This window comes from Phyllostomus discolor, chromosome 5 (assembly GCF_004126475.2).
Source record: "Phyllostomus discolor isolate MPI-MPIP mPhyDis1 chromosome 5, mPhyDis1.pri.v3, whole genome shotgun sequence".
In the NCBI taxonomy this organism is placed as follows: domain Eukaryota; kingdom Metazoa; phylum Chordata; class Mammalia; order Chiroptera; family Phyllostomidae; genus Phyllostomus; species Phyllostomus discolor.
In genome coordinates this window covers 63,440,897-63,466,147 of record NC_040907.2, presented here as the reverse complement: position 1 = coordinate 63,466,147, position 25,251 = coordinate 63,440,897, and the positions used below count along the sequence as shown (strand labels likewise).

At 34.9% G+C, this 25,251-nt stretch overlaps 1 protein-coding gene and 1 long non-coding RNA gene across 9 annotated transcripts in view; one reads left to right on the top strand and one right to left on the bottom strand.

Annotated features, from left to right (window-relative positions):
• PRKACB (protein kinase cAMP-activated catalytic subunit beta) overlaps window positions 1–25,251 on the bottom strand; it is a 111,298-nt gene that overhangs the window by 6,882 nt on the left and 79,165 nt on the right. For all 8 annotated transcript variants that reach the window (XM_028511483.1, XM_036026343.1, XM_028511480.2 and 5 more), the window contains 6 exons: window positions 23,381–23,479; window positions 22,256–22,338; window positions 18,947–19,073; window positions 17,802–17,897; window positions 14,921–15,043; window positions 2,131–2,295 (listed from right to left, as the gene is read on the bottom strand). In XM_028511483.1, coding sequence (XP_028367284.1) covers window positions 2,131–2,295; window positions 14,921–15,043; window positions 17,802–17,897; window positions 18,947–19,073; window positions 22,256–22,338; window positions 23,381–23,479 — 693 coding nt within the window. The remainder of the gene's footprint in view (window positions 1–2,130; window positions 2,296–14,920; window positions 15,044–17,801; window positions 17,898–18,946; window positions 19,074–22,255; window positions 22,339–23,380; window positions 23,480–25,251) is intronic.
• LOC118500668 lies at window positions 804–25,245 on the top strand. The gene is made up of 3 exons (XR_004903244.1): window positions 804–929; window positions 9,812–9,814; window positions 25,232–25,245. It is a non-coding gene; the product is annotated as an uncharacterized LOC118500668 (long non-coding RNA).

Here is a 25,251-nt window from a genome sequence, read left to right as displayed (position 1 = left end):
GGAGATGGATGGTGATGATGGCTGTGCAATGACACGAGTGTACTTAGTACTACTGACCTGTACACTTGCAAATGGTTAAAGCAATCAATTTTATGTTGTGTGCACAGTGCCATAATAAAAAGGCTGGAAAAATATGGAATTATGATTCTTTTCCATGGCCCAGAGGTTAGGGACCCCTGGTGTATGGCACAAAAACAGACAAAAAGAAAAGTTCTGAAACAGACTGAAGTATATAATGATTTTCTATTAGTAAACATGGAAGTTCAAATATGGGGTCATATAAGGATTATTCAACAAATGCTGAGAGGATAACTGGCTAATTATTAAAGAATGACAAAAAAGATAGGTCAAAAGCACTAAAGGAAAATATAGATGACATAAGTCACCCAAACAGCATCGTTATATTAACAATCGGAAGGTGAGGGGAAGGTGAGGGGAAAGTGCGGGAGGAAGTGGAACGGAGGTGGTTACTGAGGTCACGCAGTGAAACAGAGCACAGGGGTGCTGTCTGGATGGAGGGATTATGAGTTTCAAATTCATTTTCTTAACAAATTACCTGATTATAACTATATGAAACATACCTCACCCAGAAAGAAAAATAGAGCCTGGACTCATCCATCCAGTCTTTCTCCCCAGACTACTTTTCCTTTTGCATTCTCTACCTCAATCCAAATTTTCAGGATAAGAGAATGGATGCTTTCAAGAGTGTAAACATTTGCTCAAGATCACACCGCTAATGGCCGGTTAATTTAAGATTTGGACTGATGTCTACCTAACTGCAGGGTTCATGGTTTTTCTTTGCGGCCTTTGAGGCAGTCTTCCTACTGCCAATATGATGAAAGCATAGCAGTTAAGCAGATGATATGTAAAATCTGTAAAAATCTTGTGAAGAAATGTATTGTTCAGTGGTTTGGGGCTTCACTTTAATAGTCACATGATCCTGCAATCAGAAATCCGAAGAACCTGGGATCAATACAGGTGATGTTTGGCAGCTATCCAATCATATTTAAAGTAGTTAACCCTTTCTGGGCTGACGTTTTTTTTATCAGTAAAATGGGGGGAATGGTAGCACCTGTCCTGCAGGATTACTTCAAAGATTAAAATGAGAACTTAACAGAGAGTTGCTTTTAATAAATTATAAAGTACTTCACTGGTTCTAGGGGGGAAAAAGAATATAATATTTTATGCTAACTATACCTTGGAATAAAAATAAATAAGTAAATAAATAAATAAAATAGGAAAATCTGAAGTGTTTGTAAGATCTAAAATCTACTTTAAATTGCCGAGAACCTTGCTCTTAGTGACATAACACGTCCAGTTGACACAAGGATGCTAATGGCTGTTTCGTGAATTTAATGCCTGGAGGCTTTCTGAACCCTCCTCAGGAGATACAGAGGTGGTGCCACACTCACATTGTTTTGTTCTTGCTATATTTTTTATTTCTTGCACTTCAGAATTCTTGTAGTGCTTTGATTTCATAATCTTTTATAAGAGATACAAATAAGAAAAACTGTGCTATTAATACTTAACTAGAGCATTTACATTTTTTGCTAAGGAAATTCACTCATGTGACTGCAAAGCATTATTAAATATGGCAAGTCTGATGCATGAGAAGTTTTGGTTTAATGGAAAAAATTAAATATGTTGAAGATAAAAACACTTTATTCATACAAATTATCTTTAACTTGATTCAAGAAGCAAAAGGAGAGATAAAGGTAATTCAGCAAAGCAAAACCTTTTATTAAATGTCTCAATTTATTGCAAAGGTACTGATAAAAACTGAATAATAAATGATGAATTTAGCAATTAAATGTTATTAAATCTGGCTATGTGCCAATTCTGGGTTACAGACTACATTTGTTTACATATAGCCTTTCTAAGGAGGCTTCAAATCATTTTGGAAATGCAAACCCTTAGGATATTGTCTAATACAAAATATATGCTTTCCCTTTAATTAAGGAGAAAACTCATTGTTAAGTTGTGTGATATAAAGTTCCTTTAAGACTTGAATAGGATTCATGAAAAAGGTAAAAAAAAAATTAAAACCACTGTTAAGTTGAAAATACTTCTACTATATATAATATAAATGCCAACTTTAAAAAAGCTCAAGTTAAAAAGGGAAAGGCTCACCTTCCTCTGGTAAATAGCAATCCAATCGGTTGTGGCAAACCACTTGTGAGTTTTTATATCACTCACACCATTCTTTAGATTTCCAAACCGCTTCGTCAGATCCACCTGCAGCAAGTTCCTGAGAAGGTCCTTCAGATCTGAACTGAAGTGCGATGGGAATCGGACCTGTGCAAATACACCATGTGATAAACCACACATTCCAAGACTCGTGACATTTCTCTTTTGATTTCAGAAAGGTTTGTTTTTTCTAAAGATGATAAGTCATTATGTTAACAAAAATATGTAGTGATAACCTTCAAATACTCTTAACTACACATTTCAGTCCCTGCAGCAGTCTTAAGGAGAATTATTTGGGTGAATGAGACTATTCTCTTAGGGCCTTGTTTTGGTCAGGAGCCCTCTTTAAGAACAGAGGCCCCTCTCCAGAAAAAGGTGTGTAACATACAAAACTTTTCCGGCAATGTCAGAAAGTTCACCCATCTTTAAGAGAGACCCCTCGGGTCCCACATTACAAACTTCTGTCTTAGAGACATACAAATTTAAACTTGTAATCTAAATAGAAAACACAGAATGTAAAGACATCAGTATGCACATTTTGAAAAGGGAAGTCTACAAATGATTGTAAAACCCACACCGCCTTTCACAGCATTGGAAACCATTTTTCATGTATTTGTTGGTGACTTTTAAGCATAATTTTTCTATTATGCAAAAGTATAAAAATGATTTAGATTGGTTTAAAAGCATTTTCTATTTCCTAAGTTATGAAGACTTTATAGTTAATTGATTCGCCTTGAGCCTTAAAACCAAACAAACAAAACCTCCCAAAATAACTGAAGATGTTATTATGTATTAAGCAATCAGTAAAATAAAGTATTAGGCACAGAAGACCTAGGGCTATTTTTTGTTTTGTTTTAATAGGTTCTTCTCCTCTAATTCTCTACTCCAACATAATTCCCAGTTCTCACCTTTTTATTAACATGGGTACTGAAAAGTTAAAATGGGTACTACCATTGTTCCACTCTCCTTTCCAACTTGTTGCCCTCTTCCCCATGACACATGAAGGTATGTACGTGCATATATCTTTGTATGTACATGTGTGCTCACATGCACCTTTATTCTCATCCCCTTTTCCTATTACTTACTGCTTGGACCTATTTCATATTTCCACCCCCACTAAACACAAACACTATTCTCTGGACTATCATTGCATTGACTTCGAACTGGCCACAGGCCTCTGTAGATAATTCTTCAAAGGGTTAACAGATCCATTTCTGAACTCCTCACACTTTTATGTTGGTTCCCTACAAGTACCACCATCATTGTGTAACTTGCAAAGTGACGCATTACGACACCTTGGCTGATTTCCACAATGCATTCATTCATTTAACTATGCTGTGACATTCGTGCATGTCTGTTTCCCTAGACTATGAGCTTCTGGAGGTAGGGAACTGTGCCATTTTTGTGTTTTTATTCCCAGAATTCATTAGATCATTTCAAATAATGCAGTTCATCAATTCTACAATTACTTACTTAGTATCTACTATGTACCAGGCACTGTTCTAGCTGCTGGACATACAACAGTGAGCAAAAACAAAGCCTCTGACTTCATGGAGCTTATATCCTAGGTAGACATGACATAGTCAGTGGATTTTGTATTAACTCTAAAGATGGAGAAACTAAGATTCAGAGACATTATATAGCTTACCAAATCATTAGACTATAAAAGTGGCAGAGCTGGGATTAGATACCAAGTCTTATGATTCCTAGCCTCATAAAGTTTGCTCTTTATTATACTGTCTTCAAACATATAGAACTCTGATTTTCAAAAAGCCCAACATACTTGTATATTCTCATGTTCTCAAAGTAGAAGTCAAGAGCATGTAAAGCTAGATTCTATGGCAATGCTAGAGTCATAACCATAGTCTTCTGACTGCTACTCTCATGCTACTCTGCAGATACATGTTTCTCAAAGTGTGGTCCTAGGACCCACTTCCATTAAAATCAACTGGGAGCCTTGGCTTGTGTAGCTTAGTGGATTGAGCGCAGGCTGCAAACCAAAGGGTCGCCAGTTCAATTACCAGTCAAGGCACATGCCTGGGTTGCAGGCCCGGTCCCCAGTGGGGGCATGTGAAAGGCAACCACATACTAATGTTTCTCTCTCTCTCTCTCTTTCTCCCTCCCTCCCCCTTGCTCTAAAAATAAATAAAATCTTAAAAAAATAAATAAAAATAAAATCAATTGGGAGAATAGAGGATAAAAATGAAGATTCCTGGGACTTACTTTAGGTGACAGGGCTTTGGGCCTGAAAATCTGAGTTTCTATCTCCAAGTGATTCACATGTACGTACATGAAAGCTTGAGAAGCACTAGTTGCAACTCTATTTACTTCTTCAGGCAGAAATTTTGTCTTTCTGCTAGTGATAGGTAAAAAATTTAACGTAAATAATAAACTAAAATTACCATACCAGAGGAAAACTAAGAAGTATTTGTGCAGCAAGCTACCAAAGACTATTTGAAGGTTAAATAGTTAGTATATGCCCAGGATTTGGGTGTCAATTCATATAAATTAGCAACTGAAAGCTTCATTTTTGAAAAGCCTGTATTATCACAGACTATAAGAGGTTTTTTGTTCCCAAAGGACACAATGGCTTATTAGAAGTTAGGCATGTGTTAAACAGTTTATATTCACTGGCTCATAAAATCCAAAACATAACACTGAGTTAAGTACTGTTATTACTCCCATTTTAAAGGTGATTACAAGTAATTTGCCCAATACTAGAGAGCTAATAATTGGTAAACCTGTAATTTCACACCAGGTACTCTGAGTCCGGCAGGTAAACTTTTAATTAGTCTATACTATTTCCAAGATTCAATAACCTGACAATAGTTATTGTCAGGTACTTTATAAGAGGCTGACATTTTAATCTTAAAAATATTTGCTATACATTTCTTCATTTATCCTAGTTCGAATAAAAACTAGAGTGTATGGGGTATTCACTGTCTACTTGAAAAATAACACAATTTAGCCCTGGCTGGCGTAGCTCAGTGGATTGAGCGCGGGCTAGGAACTGAAGTGTCCCAGGTTCGATTCCCAGCCAGGGTACATTACATTCCTGGGTTGCAGGCCATAGCCCCCAGCAACCGCACATTGATGTTTCTCTCTCTTTCTCTCTCTCCCTCCCTTCCCTCTCTAAAAATAAATAAATAAAATATTTAAAAAAAAAAAAGAAAAATAACACAATTTATCTCTAGACAGTGGTTATATTCTTTGTTAAATTCCAAAGAAATAACTTATTTGAAGTAGATCTCTCTTTGTTTAGAATAGTTCTCATGAATTGCTCAATGCAATGTGTTAGTTATTCTCTCCTTCATGGTGTTCAGAATGATGGACAGTAATGAACTGCATATAAACTATCTTCTGAATTCAGGTAATGTGCACTGCAATGCATGAAGAATATACACACCTAAATAAAGGTGTTCCTTTGGAATGCAGATAAACTGATGGTCGTGAATTAGTTAATGTGTATCTGTTTAATCTTCAGAACAGTGACTCTCAGATGGGGAGGGGTACTGGGGGAAGGTGATGGTAGACAGCAGAATCATTTAGGGACCTTTTCAAATTGTAGTCACATCCTCCTCACCTCCACATCACACCCTCTTCTTCCCCAGTGATTTGGATAGGTAGCCTACTCTCATAGTAATCCATGTTAATAAAGGGAATCTGTCATAGCCTTAAAGTATACTAAGGGAGAAATAATGAGAATCATTGTGAAAGACCTTTTCCCATGATTGTTCTGAAATGTAATCAGAAACCCAGTTCCTTTGTTGACTGAACTTTCTGTAGAGCCATGCTGATTCATCAAACTGAAATTAGGAAAAAAAAAACAAAAACCCAAACTCCAAACCAAAAAGCAAAACAGAAAACAGCTTACAATTATGTTTTAATTGCAAGACCTGTATTTTTAGTACAGGGTGGGACAAAAGTAGGTTTACAGTTTGTATGGAAAATATAATAATTAATAAATAATACTACAAGGATAAACTGGTTTTTTGTACTCACAACTGTAAACCTACATTGGCCACACCCTGTATATTAATCTGGGAACACCAAAGATTTTTATAAGGGAAAGAATGACTGATTTTTCCTTCAAAACTGTATCAAAGATGGTATTATTTCTGTCACCATTATCAATTATAACTTCTGCAGAAACTGAAACCAAAATTGTGGAATATGGAAGCTAGAGAAAGCTTAGTTTAATTTAGTCTAAACCTTCATTTTAAAGATAAGGAACCTGAAAGCCAGTGAAGCTATCAACTCAGTCAGTTTCATTGTTGGGAAAATAACTTAAATCTAATGCTTGCATTTTTCTGCCAGTTCACGCTAGGGCAAATAATATGCAGGTAGCTGTAAAGAGCCAGATGTGGACAAGAGACAGTCCAGACCCATTCAACCATTAAATCTAAGAGATAAGATGATTAGAAACTAGAATTATTTAACATGAAAGAGGTGTTTGTGCAGTACACACTTCCTGGAGTGTTTATTTGATCCTTTTTCCTTAATATTTCCTATTTAGGGCCCCCCCCCCCGCCCAGCCTTTAGACACCAAGTTACTTCTGAGTCTCCTCATGGTATATTCTTGAGAATAAATCTATTTCTACAGTGAGGTATGGACAAATAAAACACATGGTGGATATCAAAACTGTCTATGATAATTTAGAAAATACAGATGTTTGTAACACACATAAGACCAAATGAATCAGTATCCCTGACCATGGGCACTGCTCATGAAAGCTTCGTGAAGGCAGACAGACCACAGTGATCTGCCGTATTCAGCAGGGGCATGGCATATTTTATGAGCTCAAGAAATACGTAATGAATACATATATTCAAATCTGACAAATCCTGAATGAGCATCTTCAGTGTACCAGGCACTGATGTGCTTTGTATGTAGTGGTACACAAAATAAGACAAAGATTCCTGTCTTCACAGGGTGTATGTCCTAGTGAGGATGACAGATGATAACTTGGTGATAAGAGTGATACTTTAACAACTGTCCCCCCAGCACTCCTCAGAAAACCTTGCATTGTAAGGTCTTTATTTTGTACTCTGAAGAGAATGGAGAACCACTGCAAGGTTCTACAGGAGTAGCAGGATCTGATTTAACATTTTAAAGACCTACTCTAGTGACTCCAAAGACAGTGGTACCAGTGGAGGGAGTAGGAAGTGGTTGAATTCTGCACATCTTCTAAAGATAGAGCCAAAATGGTTTTCCTGTGTAGCAGTGAGGACTTCAGGGTATTTGGCCTGAGTAACCCAAGGGATGGGGTTATCATCAACTAAAATGGGAAAGCTGGTGGGAGGAATGCATTTGCTACGGAAAACAAAAATCTGCCAGTCTTATGTTGAATTTGAGATATTTATTAGACATCAGAGTGGAGAGCTCAGGTAGGAAGCTGAATACACGAGTCTGTACCTTATGAGTCAGGTATGGGCTAAGAAAATGAACTTAGAAATTGTCAGCCGGCATTACAAGTCATGAAACCAGATGAGACCACCAGGGAAGAAAGTGCAGAGAAAGAAGAGAAGCGGGCCAAGCCAAGGAGAGTGAGGAGGTACAATCAGTAATGCAAGAATAAAACTAAGGTTGTGAAGAGCCAAGTGAAGGAGTAACAAGTGAACTGCTGCACTCAATTCTATTTCTTGCTTTGCCACAAAGTTCCTTTAGTCTTTGGGCAATTTTGAGTCTTGATTTACCTACACATAGGATGAGTGAGCTAAGCTAAATAAAACTGAACACTCTTGTCATGTCAAAAATTCTGCCAAGCTATTTCTTTAAGCTTCTGTAGAAAGACGGCCTGGCCTCCAACCACAGCTCCAGTTACACACGTGCTGTGTGCTTTGGAGAAAAAAAGCCTTTTGCCTTCTGAGTCTCAGTGAATGCATCTGTAAGACGAGGAGAGTATGTTTCATCTGGCAGGTATGAAAAGAAACTAGATAACTTTTATGAAATGAAACTAGATAACTTTTCATCATGCCTAATATCTTGCAGGCACTAATTCAATACATTTTTCATTTTTTTCAGCCTTTCCATTAGAGCAACACGTAACAATCTGAAGCTGAATTTTTGAATCAGAGGGAATGTGGAAGACGGCAATATCTATCACTGTGCTTCCCCACAGCCCAAGGGCGGTTTGTGCTGGAAGAAGCACCTGGAGAGGGCCGGAAGGCTCTCCTTCCTTATGTCATGCTTCACCTAGTACTGTATAGAAAAACACTTTCTTCTTTGTGCATGTGCTTAAAGTTTGATTCAGTGAGGGAGAAAATGGACAACTATGACCCTGCTTTGTAAGGACAACATGGTGAATATGACTGATGACTTAAACAGCTGTCAAATTACATTATGTAACATGTTAAACCAACTACGAAACTCTGAATCAAGCCAACTTAACAAAATATTTGTTCTGTTTTCAGCACCCATTTTAAAGTCTTGTACATTTTGGCTTTAGTAATGACTATCATTTCCTAAAAATTTAAGAGGAAGTTACCTCCAAAGGCCAATCAGTTCATGTTGTTATTGTATCCGCAGTGAGTGATTTAAAGTCACTAATCAGTTATCTGAATTTATTTTTTCTTTTAGAAATAAGACCAAAATAAAATTTGCCTATATGCAGCTTAATTACAGAAATTAGAAAGTTGACCTTTGATTGAAGAAGGGGAAGTTTTTACTGCTGTTCTTCAGCAGTCAGAGGGGAAGGGGCGGGGTGAGATTGTTTAGCTAGTACATTATCTCCTATGCATCAGGATAAATTTCACTGGGCCAACATAACTCAAAAGAGTTTGCACAACAGCTGACAAAAATAATCTGTCAACTTCTGTCCACAAGTATGTTGGAATAAAATTAAAGAAATTATCTCTCATAAATTAGGTATAGTTCTCAGAAATCTATAATCCCAGTAAAAATTTATCTAGCATATACAATAGTTATTTTTTTCAAAAGACATAACAACTTTTCATACATTAGGCTTTCTATAAATATGGTGCCAAGCTTCTACTGCTTCATAGGACCTGGGGAAACTTTAATCAACCTGGGTCCTATCTATGAACAAATATCAAGGACAATTAAAAAATACTTATCAATATCGGTACCACAACTGTGGACTCTCCGAGATGTTTTCTTACATATGCAGAAAGCGTGGTAGATATAGCAAAGCTGGATGGTTGCAGAGGGCTATTACCCACCCCACCCAAACAAGCTGCAAGCATTTGTCCATAGGACCAGTAAAGAGCTATCTCGAAGCAGGTATTAAGAAGAATTTTAAATGATCACAGAAAGGTGTTAAAATAATGGCCCTGGGTTTTATGCAATTAGACAAAAAGGCTTTCACATTTTATGAAAATGACTCGTGAGTAGTCTAAGTCTGTTTAACTATAGCCACAGTTAACTAGAAAACGGCATTTTAATTTCCCAAAAAGCATAACAATGGCATCATAGAAAAAGTGGAGTAGTATATCCACATACATGTACGCTGTTTGGGATACAGAACTTGTGCAAGCCTGTAAGTGCTATGAAAGGTCTGCTTGCAAGTTTGGCCCTTGGCAGGTACCCAGGAATTGGAATGGAACAGTTCTTACACTGATATGAAACTTTTTTGAAGTGATATGAGTGCCCCACTGACCCTAGGCTGTTTGTACACATGGTTTATCCTGGACATCTGCTTTTGCTCCGAGAGTCTGGCTTTTTGGTGTGTGTTAGGAGACGGTGTGTGTGTGAGTCCAATAAAACCCTTGGGCACTGCGTCTCCAGTGAGGGTCCGTGGTAGACAACACTTCACCAGTGGTGTCACAGTTTGTTCCTGGGGACATTAAGTGCATCCCTCGTGACTCTGTTGGAAGAGAACTCATTTTTCTTTTTACTTCAGAGTTTTTTTAAAAATAATTTTTTAATTTTCAATTATAGGTGATGCACAATATATTAGTTTCAGGTGTTCAACCTCATTAGACATTTACAGGACTTACAAAGTGATCACCCAATAAACCTAGTACCCATCTGACACCACACACACAAGTTATAACAATGTTATTGACAGCTTTCCCTACGTACTTTATATCACCATGACCGTTCTGTAACAACCACTGTGCATTTTTGTAAAAAGATTTTCCTTATTTTTAGAGAGAGGAAGGGAGGGAAAAAGAGAGGAAGAGAAACATCAACCAGTTGCATCCCACAAGCCCCAACCGGAGACCTGACCCTTTGGTTCACACACCAGACCCCATCCATGGAGCCACACCAGCCAGGGCCCAACTTCCACATCTTCATCCTTTCACCTTTTCGCCCATTACCCAACCCCTCTCCCTTCTGGCAGCCTTCAGAATGTTCTCTGTATCTATGAGTCTGTTTCCGTTCTGCTTATTCATTTATCTTCTTTTTTAGATCTCACATGTAAATGGAATCATGTGGCATATATATTTCTCTGTCTGACTTATTTTACTCAGCACAATACCCTCTGGATCCACCCATGTTGTTGCAGACAGTGAGATTTCATTCTTTTTAATGCTGAGTCATATTCCACTGTACATATGTCCCATTTCTTTGTCCGCTCATCTACTGATGGTCACTTAGGTAGCTTCCATATCTTGGCTATTATAAATAACACTGCAATGAACCTATATTAATAGACATATATGCCTTTTTTTGGCTTGGTGTTTTGGGTTTCTTTGGATAAATACCCAGAAGTGGATTTGCTGGGTACTTTGTCTCTTGTTATAGCCTTTGTTTTAAAGTCTATTTTGTATGAGTATTGTTACCCCAGCTTTTTGTTAACTTGTTTGTTTCAATTTTCATAAAATATCTTTTTCTATCCCTTTACTTTTCAATTGGTGTGTGTCTTTCCATCTGAAGGGAGTCTCTTGCAGACAGCATATCTAAGGGTCTTGTTTTGTTATCTGTTCAGCCACTGTGTATCTTTTGATTGCAGCAGTTAATTTATTTGCATTTTAGGTAATTATTGACAGATATGTATACACTGCCATTTTATTATTCATGTTATTCATCTTTTTTTTCTTCTTAAAGACGCTTTAACATTGGGAGAGGACTCTTGAAAGTCTGTGCCAGGTTTCATCTGGACTTAGCCCTCTGTGCCTTTCCCCTTTGCTGACTTTGCTTTGTACCTTTTCCTTGTAAGGAACCTTACAATGCAGGTGTGTGTTACAATGTAAGCTATCCATTCCTTGGTTGTCACTGTATGCTAAGTTCTCCCAGTTCACCTAGTGTATCTCCTAACCTGGGAGTGGTGTTAGAGACCCTGCACACACAAGGAATAGCCACGTGGCTGCTGATCAATTAATTACCTTTCATGTGAATGTGAATTTCCTTTCAAGAAAAAATAAACCAAAACTCTTTGATTATCCTATGTACACAGATGTTTAAAACTTTGTATTTTGTGTCCTGTTTCCTTGTACATTTCTGATGCTCATTACAAGTGGAATAATATTTACTTTATATACAAGGAAGCTAACAATTTTAATAAATTACATAAGTCAAGGGCTCTAAAGTTGTGGTTTCCGTAACAGCTGTTACTTGACTGCCTTATTCGCAAGTATCATTTTTGAACACAATATTGACTTTCATATTTCCAAGAGTAATTCAGCCAGATAGAGTTGCTGTGGAAACCAGAACTGATTCTTGTCACAAAGTACATGGCACTGAGGTATGAAATTTAAATACTACAGAAACTAAGCACAGTCATTGTTAGGATGAGGCATAGTTAATTTGGGAATTATAAAACTTTTCTATTAACTGCATTTTTAAACCTGAATCTTAATATTACATGAATAATTTGACATTTAAATACCTCCTCCTTTGTTTTTTAAAGGCAAAATATGTGTAGGAGAGAATCTAACAAGCTGATTGATCATTTATTTTTCTGTATATTTAAAAATACCAGTTTGAGTTACAATACTGTAATAGAGAAAGTAATTAACAATCTAATGCTCAAATATATGTATTTTAGTGAATTAATCACTTCATTAAATACATTTTATTTTAACTTGGATAAGTCACAGATACCTATAATCTTTATAACATGGTTTCAGAATAGAAGATATAATCAACATAAAATGTTGCTGCATAAAATAAGCATATGCTTATTTTTGCTGCATATGCTTTAAAAATTAGAAAAATTCTAAATGAGAAGTATATTTTACATGATATATTGTATCATTAAAACCATTAAAAATGTAAATGCAAATAGGATTCATAAATAAAAAGCCATAATGGAATTTTTAATAACTTGAACAATTTAAAAATATTAAAAACTAGTTAGTCTCCTATTTGGATTTTAGCTACTAAGCAGAGGGACATTTTTGTAATGTGGAGAGAGAGATGTTCAAGTATGGATCTGAGTACTGAAACAGATGGTTATATTGGGAAATGGTGAATATGATTTTATATTTATGTAATGTAGAACCTAGAGATCATGTAATGGTGATATTCTGATTTTATGAGTTCTACTTTGAGGAAAGGAACAAGGAATGTAAATAACTCTATGCGCAATATGAGGAGAGGCAATCTGGCACCTTTAATTAAAAGCAAAACACCCTATCATATTTCAAAATAAATTAAAAAAAATCAAATACTGTGATATGATATTATATTGCTACTCTTATAAGGTGACCAATTTTAACCTGTTAAGATTCTAGAATATATGCTGATTTAAATTTTAAGATAATATTGGATCTTAAATGTTAAAGCTGATATGAAATAAAAACATATTCATAAACAGCTGAAAAATTTTATGCAATATAGAATGATTGGGAAACTGAGGCCAATTCATACAGATGAATATATATTCATTTTTACTAAAGTAATTTTTCAAAGTAATAAAATTTACTTGTGACATCATCCTTTTATAGGAATCAAAGCATAAATAAAAGCAATGAAGATTCAGGAACTTTGTAATTACCAACGATTAAATTATTTGGAATTATTACTATTTCTGCATTCTTAGTCTTTGTATTGGTAAAATGTACTTCTTCCCATCAGTGATTTAAGTATATTTTAGTTCTCTCATCATTCTGTCTTGAGAGTTTACATAATCACTTCTCAAATTCTTAAAAAATAAATCACTTCCTTGTCTAATATTTTTTGATGTTTTCTTTTGTTCCATTGAAATATTCTTTTACTGTTACTTCAATATTCTGCTTAGTGAAAACAATTTCAAATATAAGAAACCTGAAGCCTAGAGAGCTACAAAAGTAACAAGGATATAGCACTGGTACTTAACTACTTAAAATGCATCATTGTGCCTTTCTGTAAATTTTTCAATGGCTAGCTTTAGTTTCCTTATCTGCAATAGGTTTATTTTTCATAAAACTTCTCTCATAAAATACACTGAAATATAACGGACAATCTCTGACCCCAGCAGATGGTACATGCACCATGAGACACGGAACACAGAGCGTGAAGACCTGGGGTCTGCGGTCAGACTCATTTCATGAGTCTTATTCTCACAGCCAAGCTATGCAGTGTCCGCGATTTAAATTTGGGTCCTGGTAAAAAAGATAAATTACTAGATTATTGGCTTTTAGGTTATCTTCTTAACATTGTAACTTTTAAGACTGTAAATTTTAAGTTCATTGGTCCTGACTATCAGCTTTCACACTAAACGTAGTGTGTAAACCTGGCTGCGATACAAAGAAATCGAGACTTTCCCCTCTATCTCCTCCAAATTCTTTAGGTCTATTAGGCTAATTTCTGCATTCAAAGGTAGAATGCAAAAAAGTCAACTACATCACATCTCAAGGTAATCCATGTCAAAATTATCGCTCTATTTCCTGGTCATATTCTAAATGGGGCTAAATAATCTAAACAAAACAAAACAGAAACCCACAAAGAAACAGAATACACTGCATGTAAGAATAGCAAAAAGGGAAAATAAGAAAACTTTCCCATAAACTTTACCTTAAATGTAGAAGGCATCCTCCTGGGAATTCTAAAAAGCCTACTCCTTTCTTACTGTATGGCAGGAAGAAACAGTCTCATCTCTATTAAAATTGACTGTAGTATTTTTTTTAAAAGACCTGAGGTCTGGGCCAAGGCAAAGAGCAAATGACTAACTCTAAACAAATACTACTGGAAACAAAACTAGGGATTATAAATGTAAAAGAAGGAAGGTTTATGGAGTAATCACAAAATGTAAAATACTGTGGCGCAGCATTTACTTGACACATGGTCAAGAAAAATTAATGTTATTTCCATACTTGCTAAAAGTAAATGGCAATTATCACAATGAACAGGAATAATTATTTACATAATTCCTATGAATTTCTATCTTAAAAATATTTTATATTTACTTTCAACTTTGTGGTGTCTAACATAATCCAAATAAAAAGCCTCTCCTGAAAAAAGCAAGAGCACATAAAAAAAAAGCCCCTAAAACATCTCTCCAATGAGATATCTACATGAAATGACTAACAATTTTTACTTATTTGAAGCAAACTATGGGTTATAATGCTATGTTTTGCAAGTGATAAAAGTACTAAAAATGGAAAAGGTTTTATTATTTTGCTAATTTGTTTATAAAACTGTCTCTTTTTTCTTAAGAAACTTTGATAATGTAACATTTATGCTGTTATCTTTAGTGAATGTCTGTTACAAGGACAGCAACTCTGGATATTTCCATATTTTTCCGAATTTAGGATAATATAATATCAAATGGCTTCAATCTATAAAGCTTAAAATTCCTGTATAGAAATAATGAATAGTAGAGGAATAATAAAATGTATTACTTACCTTTCCTGAAACAATCTTTTCATAAATCTGAATTGGTTGGTCTGCAAAGAACGGGGGGTAGCCAGCTGCCATTTCATAGATTAACACTCCCAATGCCCACCAATCCACTGCCTTATTGTAGCCCTAAGAGAAACCATACCCAACATCAATTAGTAATTCCCTCAGCAGAGAGTGAAGTCATATATGACTTCAAAAGGACCTTCAAGCCTAGGAAATTTTTATTGTTTATTTTATTTTTAAATGCTTCTTTTTAAAAAATATTTTATTTATTCATTTTTAGAGAGAAGAGAAGGAAGGGAGAAAGAAGAGGTGGGAAACATTGATGTGAACGAGAAATTTTGACCAGCTCTTGCATGCACCCTGACTAGGGATCGAACCCACAACCCAGGCATGTGCCCTGACTGAGAATGAAACTAGCAATGTTTTGCTTTGCAGGACTACGCCCAACCAACTGAACCATATTAGTTAGGGCAATCTTTTTTAAAAGCAGTTAGAGTTATTCGGGACAGAATGAAACAATGACCCGATATAAAATGTACCAGGTCAGGTTTAAATTAAATTAGGGGAGACTTTCCCGATATTGAAATTGAATATCAGAAAATATTATTAAATCTCCTTTAGAAAATCATTAAGAATATTATGGACAATAAAATATTCCTTATTTTATTTACTTTATTTTATTGTTGCTCATTTATAGTTGTCCCCATCCCCCCCATTACTTTCCCCTGCCCTATCTATCCCCCACAACCCACATTCAATCCCCCCTCAACCCCTGTTGTCTTTGTCCATGGGTCCTTTATACATGTTCCTTGACTTGACCTTTCCCCTTAAACTTGGGATAATTTAGTTGCTGCTCAACAATAGGGAGAAGGACCAAATTACCTCTTAAAGCCCATTTCAGGTTTATGGTGTTATGAACCAGGTTTTCTGGAGAATGCTTAGGAATGTCAAAACTTTTAAAACAAAATAGTAGATATTGAACTTCACAATAAATAGTGGAGTTGACTTCAAAATACGCTTTACTGTTGGATTGCAGGATGGCAAATATACTAAAGATAATCCCATCTACTTCACAGGATCTCATGAAAGCTAAATGCTTAATTTGGAACCTTATAAATATAAATATTTAAGTGCATTCTACTATAGCTATCTATTGCTCTGCTTCTCATCTCTAGAAGGCACACAGAAAAGACAATTCATGAGGTTTTGTGAGGACGACATCAAATGGAAGGAAATACGGGTGTGGAATGTGCATGAGTGTGCTTGCTGCAGCAGCACACTCACTGAGAGGGCCTGGGACCCAAAAGTACAATCTAAGGGTGTTTTCTTTTTTTAAATCTTTTAAAAATTTTAATTGTTGTTGCAGTACAATTTTTAACCCACCCAACCCTCCCCTCCTCCCTCCCATTTCCACCTGCCCCTAGTTTTTATCCATGTGTCCTTTATACTCGTTCCTGTAAACTCTTCCCCTTTTCCCCTGAAATTACCATAAGGGTGTTTTCAATTGGGTTGTTTATTGAAACTAAGATGTAGAAGTATTTATAAAATAAAATAAAATATTAATATGTTTACATGAAGTTTGTTATCAACCATGATCAGTGTCAATTGGCACAAAAGATTATAAAAAATAACTCCATTATGGAGAGGAATGAGCTGACTTCTTGCCAGATCTTTGGTCAAAGTTGTCCTACCTTTACTACTTCCCACATTTCAATCTTTTCTTAAAGTTTTGGCTTTGCAAATTATTTAGTTTTTAAATTATTAGCTAAAATATGACACTACAATGCAGAGATTCTCTTTTCCTTTTTGTTCTGCTCTTGTATTTTTTTAAAGGGAAAGACTAGTATAATAGGAATAGCACTGTTTTGTTAATGGAAATGGGCATCAATTTTGCTCAACTCTTTTAACTCACTAATGCTGTCATTCATTACAATATTTTCATTATAATGAAAGCATATAATGTTGAACCAGATCATTATTACTAAACTTTCGTTTCTATGTTTTAGATTGTATGCTAATGTTCACAACAAATGTGCCAGATGCTTTTAATACACTAAGTATACAGAATGAACACAAATCAATAAGAAAACCTAACTTACAATAAATGGGCAAAGGACAATTCATACACATACAAAGAAATACCAAATGGCTGTATTTAAAAAATCTAATGAATATATGAGACTTAATATCATTTATTGCCTATTAAATTTGTAATGATTTAAAAAACAAGAATACCCAATGCTGGAGAGAGTATGGTAAAATAGGCACTCTCATGTACTGCTGGTAGGAGTACAAAATGTTACTATCTTTTTGAAAAGCACTTTGGCAACATATATGGAGAGCCTTAAGAATGTTCATATTCTTTGACTCACTAATTTCACTTTTAAGACTTTGTCCTAAAAAAAACTTGAAATGAAGAAAAAGCTTATGCACAAAGATGCATAAGCTATTTATCATAGCTATTAATAACAGGAAAAAGTCAAAAAGGAAACAACCAGAATATTCAACAATAGAAGAATGGTGAAAATACTTTGTGGTTATATTTGCAAATAAGCCATTAAATGATGTTTGCATGCTTCATATCATTCAAGTGAAAAAAGCTGAATAAAAAATTGTACATTCACTATATCTCAACTATGATAATATACATATAAAATATATTAGTGTTTTTTTAAAATAGACTGTGAGATTATAGGTTTTTAATTGCTTCTATATTTCCTGTATTTTCCACATTTTGTATAGTGAACATCTATTACTTTTACAAAATATATACACTTTATAAGTCTTGGTGTTTATTCTGTCACCATGTTATCTCTTAAGTCCACATGGATGCATGCCTTGTATTTCTTCTACTTCTTACATAACGACAGTGTGAACATACCTTGCTGAGGATTATTTCTGGAGCCAAATATTCTGGAGTGCCACATAATGTCCAGGTCCTGCCTTTTACTCTTTTGGCAAACCCAAAGTCTGTGACCTATAAAAGAAAAACTGTGAATGTTATTATTTCACAAGAAATGCATTTACTGTATTGAAGTTGAACATTTAAAATCAAAGTTAAAATTAAAACCAGGAAAAAAAAACAAATTCATTCAATGGAATTGAGGCTAATCCCTGAGGGCCACTGTTTAGTGAATGTAGTTGAACCACCCATGCTAAATAACCTTTCCCTGACTCACACAAAGAAACAAATGAACCACAGAAATGGTCTTCATAAAAATGAAGGAGCACTAGAAGTATCCCTTAAATCCAGTATTGTGCTCTGCCATTAATTATATTATCGGAAGGGTGAAACCGTCATTGGGAAAATCTGGTAACTGTCCAAAGGGACCCCCCACTCTATTAACAGCGGAAGTGGAATGAAAACACCGCCTCCAATCCAGTATTGGTAGGCAGGGACCCTTTGGCAGCTCTGTTGTAATGTTAAAAAGTGTGGACTCCAGGGACAGATTGTCTGGATTCAATTCCTTTTTGTTTTCCTTTATTTTATTGTTGTTCAATTACCGTTGTCCCAATTTTTCCCCCATTGCTCTCCCCTGCCCCACCCACCCCCCAGTCCATCCCCATCCTGTTGTCCATTGTCCCTGGGTCCTTTATACATGTCCCTTAACTAGGCCCTGACACCACCTGTGTGATCCTGCTGTGCCTAGTTTCATCAGCCTTCAAATGAAGATAACAACAGTATTTACCCTTCATGATGTTGTCAGGATTAAAAGAGATGATACATATAAAAACACTTGGAATAGCGCGTGGCACTAAATGAGTGCTCACAAATTCAGCTATTACTAATTCTTTATGCGAGAGCCTGTGGTCAGTTCACAAGTACAGATTACAGGAGACATAAACAAGGACTATCCTTCATGGGATTTTTTGTTCTTTGTAATAGCAGTGGACCTATAAACTGTGTTGAAGTTATTAGGGATAGGTAATTTTCTCCTCAAAGACAAAATTCTAATATTGGTAGTTGTCAAATACATGTAACTTTTTACCTAGTACTTTCTCAAGTACAGTATGTTCAGTTCATACCTGGATATAACCTTGGTGGTCAATTAGGAGATTCTCAGGTTTCAGATCTCTGTAGATGAGGTCTAGTGAATGGAGATACTCGAATGTTAGCACTATCTGAGCTGCATAGAACCGTGCATGGGGTTCGCTACAAAGAGACAAAACATTGGATTTCTGTAAAATGGGTTAACACATAGTAATTAGTAGGTTATACAAAAAAATTAATAGGGGGTTGAAGTATTTTGGAAGTAAAAATATTTTCTCTTTTAAACATATGTAACAAATCTTGTTAGTTTTCTAACATTTTAAATCTCTAAATTATCTTCAGATGATGCTTTGATAGACTCAGTGAGCAGCATACATTGGTCCAATTGTCATCATATTTTAAATTATTATTGGCCATAGCAGAAGGTACTGATGTGTTAATAATTGTCTGACCTTGAGGATGACTGAAAAGCAAATGTGCCGATTAGACCATTGCTACTGTTGATACGTTCCATTTACACCTCTCATAAATTTCAAGTGCTTACAGAATTTTATTATATAAAAAGATCTTTAACTGCAACAGTTAAAAAGATCTTTAACTGTAATCTGTGGATTAATGCCATTTACCTAGGCTGTTCCTATTACAAAAATGATATATGCTCATTATAGAAAAAAATTCATAAAACAGTAACGAAGAACAAGACATTCTTAACCCCATCCAGAAGCCATAGATGCGATCCTGGTGTCTGAATTCCCAAACATTCTACTGTGCATGTTTACACAGACATGCAAGCACAGGAATAAGCTGTGTATTTGTGTAAATGTGCACAGTCCTTACAAGCACAGATTAGGTCAGTGTGATCTTGATGCCACATTCTGAGAATTATTCTGAGGGTGTACTGACATTTTAGTTTGAGTTTATATTTCATCTTCTAGGGCACACACCAAATTCTGCTAATCTGCCTGACAAATTGCAATGACTTTCAGATTTGTGTCATCAATGAACAGCCTTAACTATGAACAGGATTTCCCTCAAGATGGCTGGCATGAATTTGATCTAGTGGGACCAGAAACAGAGATTCCAAACCAAGATTATCTATGCTGCTCATTTCGCTTGCTACTGTATTTCCTAGGCCCCAGACTGATACACATCAGGTGCTCAGTAAATATTTGTTGAATGAATAAATGTGAAAAAGAAAAATACACTTGGGAGCAATATTTTATAATACCCTTCCAGTTTCAGCTCCACCTCAACACTGTAACAATCTGCATCCTATAAACAATGACAAGGCAGGGGGACACTGTGCAGGGAGACCAGAAGAGTTGCCTCGGCCAGTCATTCCTAAACTTTGAAACATTTTGTCTGCGAATGTCTCTACTATTTTCTCTGTAAGTATAAGATGCACTTACCATCTTATAAGTAAATATAAATTTATCATAAAAATATAAGCTACATTCAGCATTCTATATTTATTTCCATACACCAGTGTTTGGGGAAACACAGTACATAGGTCTACAATTGAATTGTTGAAAGGTGACAAAATATTCTATGGGAAAATTTAATGTAAAGTAGCTTGAAGTCTAGACAGATGCTATGTAATGGAGAATCATAACGATTCCACTGATTCTGGTTAGAGCTATATTCAACAATAACTCAGTAGTCTTGTTGCCTCAGAATTTCTAAGATGGGAGTTAGCAACCTTTCAAGTGTATACAGGACTGGGCAAAAGTAGGTTTACAGTTGTTCATAAGGAAAATAATACAATAATTAATAAATAATAGGAATAAACTCTGTGTTTTGCATGTTCACAACTGTAACCTACTTTTGCCCAACCCCATGTGTAGTGTGTGTGAACGGTTAGAAAAGATAGTGCCTCAGTATGAATTATGTCAATCAGTATGCTTTCCTCCTAGTACCAAGTCAACTATTAAAGAAATAAAAGTATGGGAGTTGCAAATAAGTTCATAATTAAAGAGTATGGACAAAATATATTTTTAAAATCATTTTTTATTGTTGTTCTATTACAGCTGTCCCAATTTCCCCCCATTGTTCTCCCCTGCCCTGCCTCCCCACTCCACAGTCAATTCCCACCCTGTCGTCCATGGGACATTTGTACTTGTTCCTTTACTAGGCTCTTCCCCTTCTTTCCTCCCATATCTCTTCCCCCTCCCCTCTGGTCCCTGTCAGTCTGTTCCTTGTTTCCATGTCTCTGGTTCTATTTCACTCATTTGTTTGTTTTGTTCATTAGGTTCCTGTCACAGGTGAGATCATGTGGTATTTGTCTTTCGCCACCTGGCTTATTTCACTTAGCATAATGCTCTATTTTTTGAAGACAGATGTAGGTGTGGTTCTTTGGTGTAAAACTTTGAATTATTATAGGGCAATAGGAGGATTCTGGGCCTGCCTGGACAAGAGGTAGTAGGATAAAAGGACAATATGAGATGAAAAAAAATCACTAAAGATAAAAAGAAGTTACTTTGCACTAATATAGTGCCTGACACATATTAGGTGCCCTGTATATATTATGTCAATAAATGAATACTGGCTTAGACCTCAGGAAACTAAAACAGCTCTAATGTTGGCCACTAGTGAATAAACTGTCATGATAATCCAAGTCTATCATATTTTTGTGAATCTAATTACCATCATAAGTCCTGTTTGAACTCATACTTACGTGTTAATTACGCCAATATATAATGTGCTGAATGAAGTTGTACCTGATATTGGTTTCAGTTTCATTCCATTAGTGATTATTAGTGAACAGTAGTAGCTTACAAACTATTACAAATGGGTAAAGATAACAATCTGTAGTCTGTTTTAACAACTGTGTGACTTTATTAGTAAAAAATCTTGTGAGGTACAAACTCTTTTAAAATTATGTACGTATTTTAACCTCAACATAGAAAAAAAATTACAGAGAATTAAATATGTGCAAAACTAACTTTCATAACCTCATCACTATAATACTATTATCACCTTTTCTATATATTGCTTTTTTATCTTTATCCTTACATATACCTCTTCCCTAGAGTTGTGTAATTAATATTTGTTTAATAAATACTGTTATGTTTACATTCAATTATTTTTTGCATTTCTGGAAATTCTTCAAATCATGAATTTCAAATAATACCTACTAATGGTAGAATATTTACACTGCTATCATAGTGCTTTTATTTGATTTTTAAAACTCAGTATGTAGCCTCTTAGTAATGTTTCCACATAATTCTTCATATACTAAAACATTACTAAATAAAATGAAATAAATTTTTAGCATTGATAATAACTTAAAAATTTGGTCTAAAACAAATAAACACAAGATTTTAGGAGAATAAAGTATCAGTTACCTGAACCTTCCAATTCTTCTTAGATGTGAAAACATTTCACCCCCAGGGACATATTCCATAACCATATATAAGTTAGAATTATCCTATAAACAAATATAAAGGATAAATAAAACAAAATTATGAAACTAAGATTTCTCAAAAAATATTTTAAGATAATGCCATGTTCGATTAGAAAAAGGCAAATTTAAAAATCCTCCTGATAGATTACTGAGAACAAACAGAAACAGAGAATAAATAGAAAATGCTCTCACTTTTTCTACACTGGGGCCCTCATTCCCTCCTCACCCTTCTTCCCCATCCTCCATATTCTTGCTACAATTTACTCTGGGATTTTTGTTATTCTTGCTCTTGCAGGGAACATTTAACTCTTAAATGAGTAAACAGTGTGACAATAACTTAATGTTATAGTATATGCAAAGGAAGAACTAGGTTAAAAAACAATTTGAAAAAGTTATTAAAAATATTTACATTTTATGTACCTTAGGTCAGAGAAATTAATGATTGTTAACACCATCAAGAATTCATTAGGTCTTTATTTGATTTAAAGAATAAAGGAGGAAAAAGCAAAAAAAGACTAAAACGTTTCTTATGAATATCGCAGAGAAATGCCGACTATCAGTCGAAGGAACTAAAAAGCTGACAATTTATAGAATAGATCTTTTGCAAGTTTAGGAGACACTTGAGGAGAGGGTGAATGTCTATTCTAACTCATATAAATGAAAAAACTAGAGTACAAACTACTAACAGAAAGAAGATAGTGAGATTTAGGCAGAAAAGTTTCAGGAGGAAAAGAAGGTATATAGGTGTACTCATTTTCAGGAATGTAAGAATTGCTTTATTAAAATATCACTATGGATTCTGATACACTGAAATATTTGATTTTATAATACCATCTCATAAATAATTATACATTGCCTTTCGCCAATTCCCCAGGGAGAACTAAACCTTTTTAAATGTTACCTAAATTTATATATACAATAGGATTTAATTACATAAAATCTAAATACATTTACTTGTTTTTTTAACATTTTCCAGGTTTACATCTGGTTTAGAATCCTATTATAGCTTTATATTTTGAAAATTATGAGGGTAAAAATATTTTATTTGAATATTAATAAAATTTACCTTAAAAGAATACTCCAGTCGAACAAGAAAAGGAAAATTCACTGCCTGTAATATTCTTTTCTCATTCAAAGTATGCTCTATTTGCTTCAGTTTAACAACCTGTAATTGAGAGATAAACATATTAAATCAATTTAAATGAAGTTTAAAACCTACTATCATTGTATAAGAAGAAAATTACATAAATGTTTTCCATATAATAATGAACTTAGATCAAACAAAATTTCTAGAGTCACGCAAGGATGCTAGTAATAACTACCAATGAGGCTTATCAGATTCAACTGAAAAAACCTTACACAGAATTTAAAACTTGGTCTTCAGATATTACAGCATGATTTTCAGTAAGGAAGGAAGAGCTAAGAAGAACTAGACTCATGATAAATTACTTAAAAAATTCATATGTTAAAATATTTAGTTCCTAATGACTTACAGCCTACTAAAGGAGCTAGCACAAATCACTGTAATATGTAGATATTGATTTAAATCCTCAGATCAGCAAAGAAAGAAAGAATTGAGGAAAAGCCAATAACTGAAAAACAGTAGGTAAAAATGAACAATCTGTTCATTTCATAATACCTGAATAAACACAAGGACAAGTCCTAAAAATTCAATTTGCACAGCCACAAAAGAGGACACACCAAATATTGGTAAAAAATGCCTATATCTTTATAACAAACAGATCATTTAGGATCAATCAAGCTTCTACTGGATTGTCTACTCAATTACGGACATAGCTGGAGAAGCAGCTTATCCTGACTTCATGAAGAACACAATTCTACCCCAAATGTGATTCTATTTTTTAATTTAAGAAAAGTTGATCTTAGGGAGATATAAATAATTGTCTTGTATGTGTATAAATCATTAGAAAGTGGCACTCTTTCTTAATAAAGGCTTATTGTCAATGTGGGGTAAAGACAGAATTCACAAAGCTGAACATGGATAAGAAGGCAATTAAAGATATCATCCAGTAATTAGTATATATAGTATAAAAATATTTGACTAAGAGTAAAAAGATCTGTGTTCTAATCAAGGTCTTCTATTCAACCAGTTTTGTGACTTTGGAAATGTAACTTCAGCTCTTAAGATATCAGGATCAGGGTTTATTTTTTGTGTATGTTTGTTTGTTTTATTTTATCTGTAACATGAAGTGGTTAGATCAGCACTGTCTGTATTCTAACTAGTTACAGAACCAATTAGTCCATACATATCACAATAAATTATATAACTCTATCTGGAGGGTTAGTATTGCTTTGTGTTTACTATTTTTTAATAGACCATATTTTTTAGCAGTTTCAGGTTCACAGTAGAACTGAGTGGAAGTTATAGAGATTTCCTATAAACCTCCTTCCCCCAAACATGCATAGCCTCCCCCACTACCAACATTCCCCACCAGAGTGGCCCATCAGTTACAGCTAATGAACCTACACTGATGCATCATGATCACCAGGAGTCTACAGCGGACGTTAGGGTTCACTCTTGGTATTCTACATTCTATGGATTTGGACAAATGTACAATGACATGTATTATCATTACAATATCATACAGGGTAGTTTCACTGCCCTAAAAACCCTCTGTACTCCACCTATTTATCCTCCCCTCCCCATTACCTCCTTGCAACTATGGATATTTTTATTGTCTCCAGTTTTTCCTTTTCTAGAATGTCATATAGTTGGAATCATACAGTAGGTGGCATTATCAGAGCAGCTTCTTTCACTTAGTAATATGCACTTAAGTCTCCTTCATGTCTTTTCATGGCTGGATAGTTCATTTCTTTTTAGCACTGAATAATATCCATTGTCTGACTGTACCACATGCATATGTGGGACATAATTAAAAATTGGAATGATTCCAAGATATTTATATGAACTGGCAA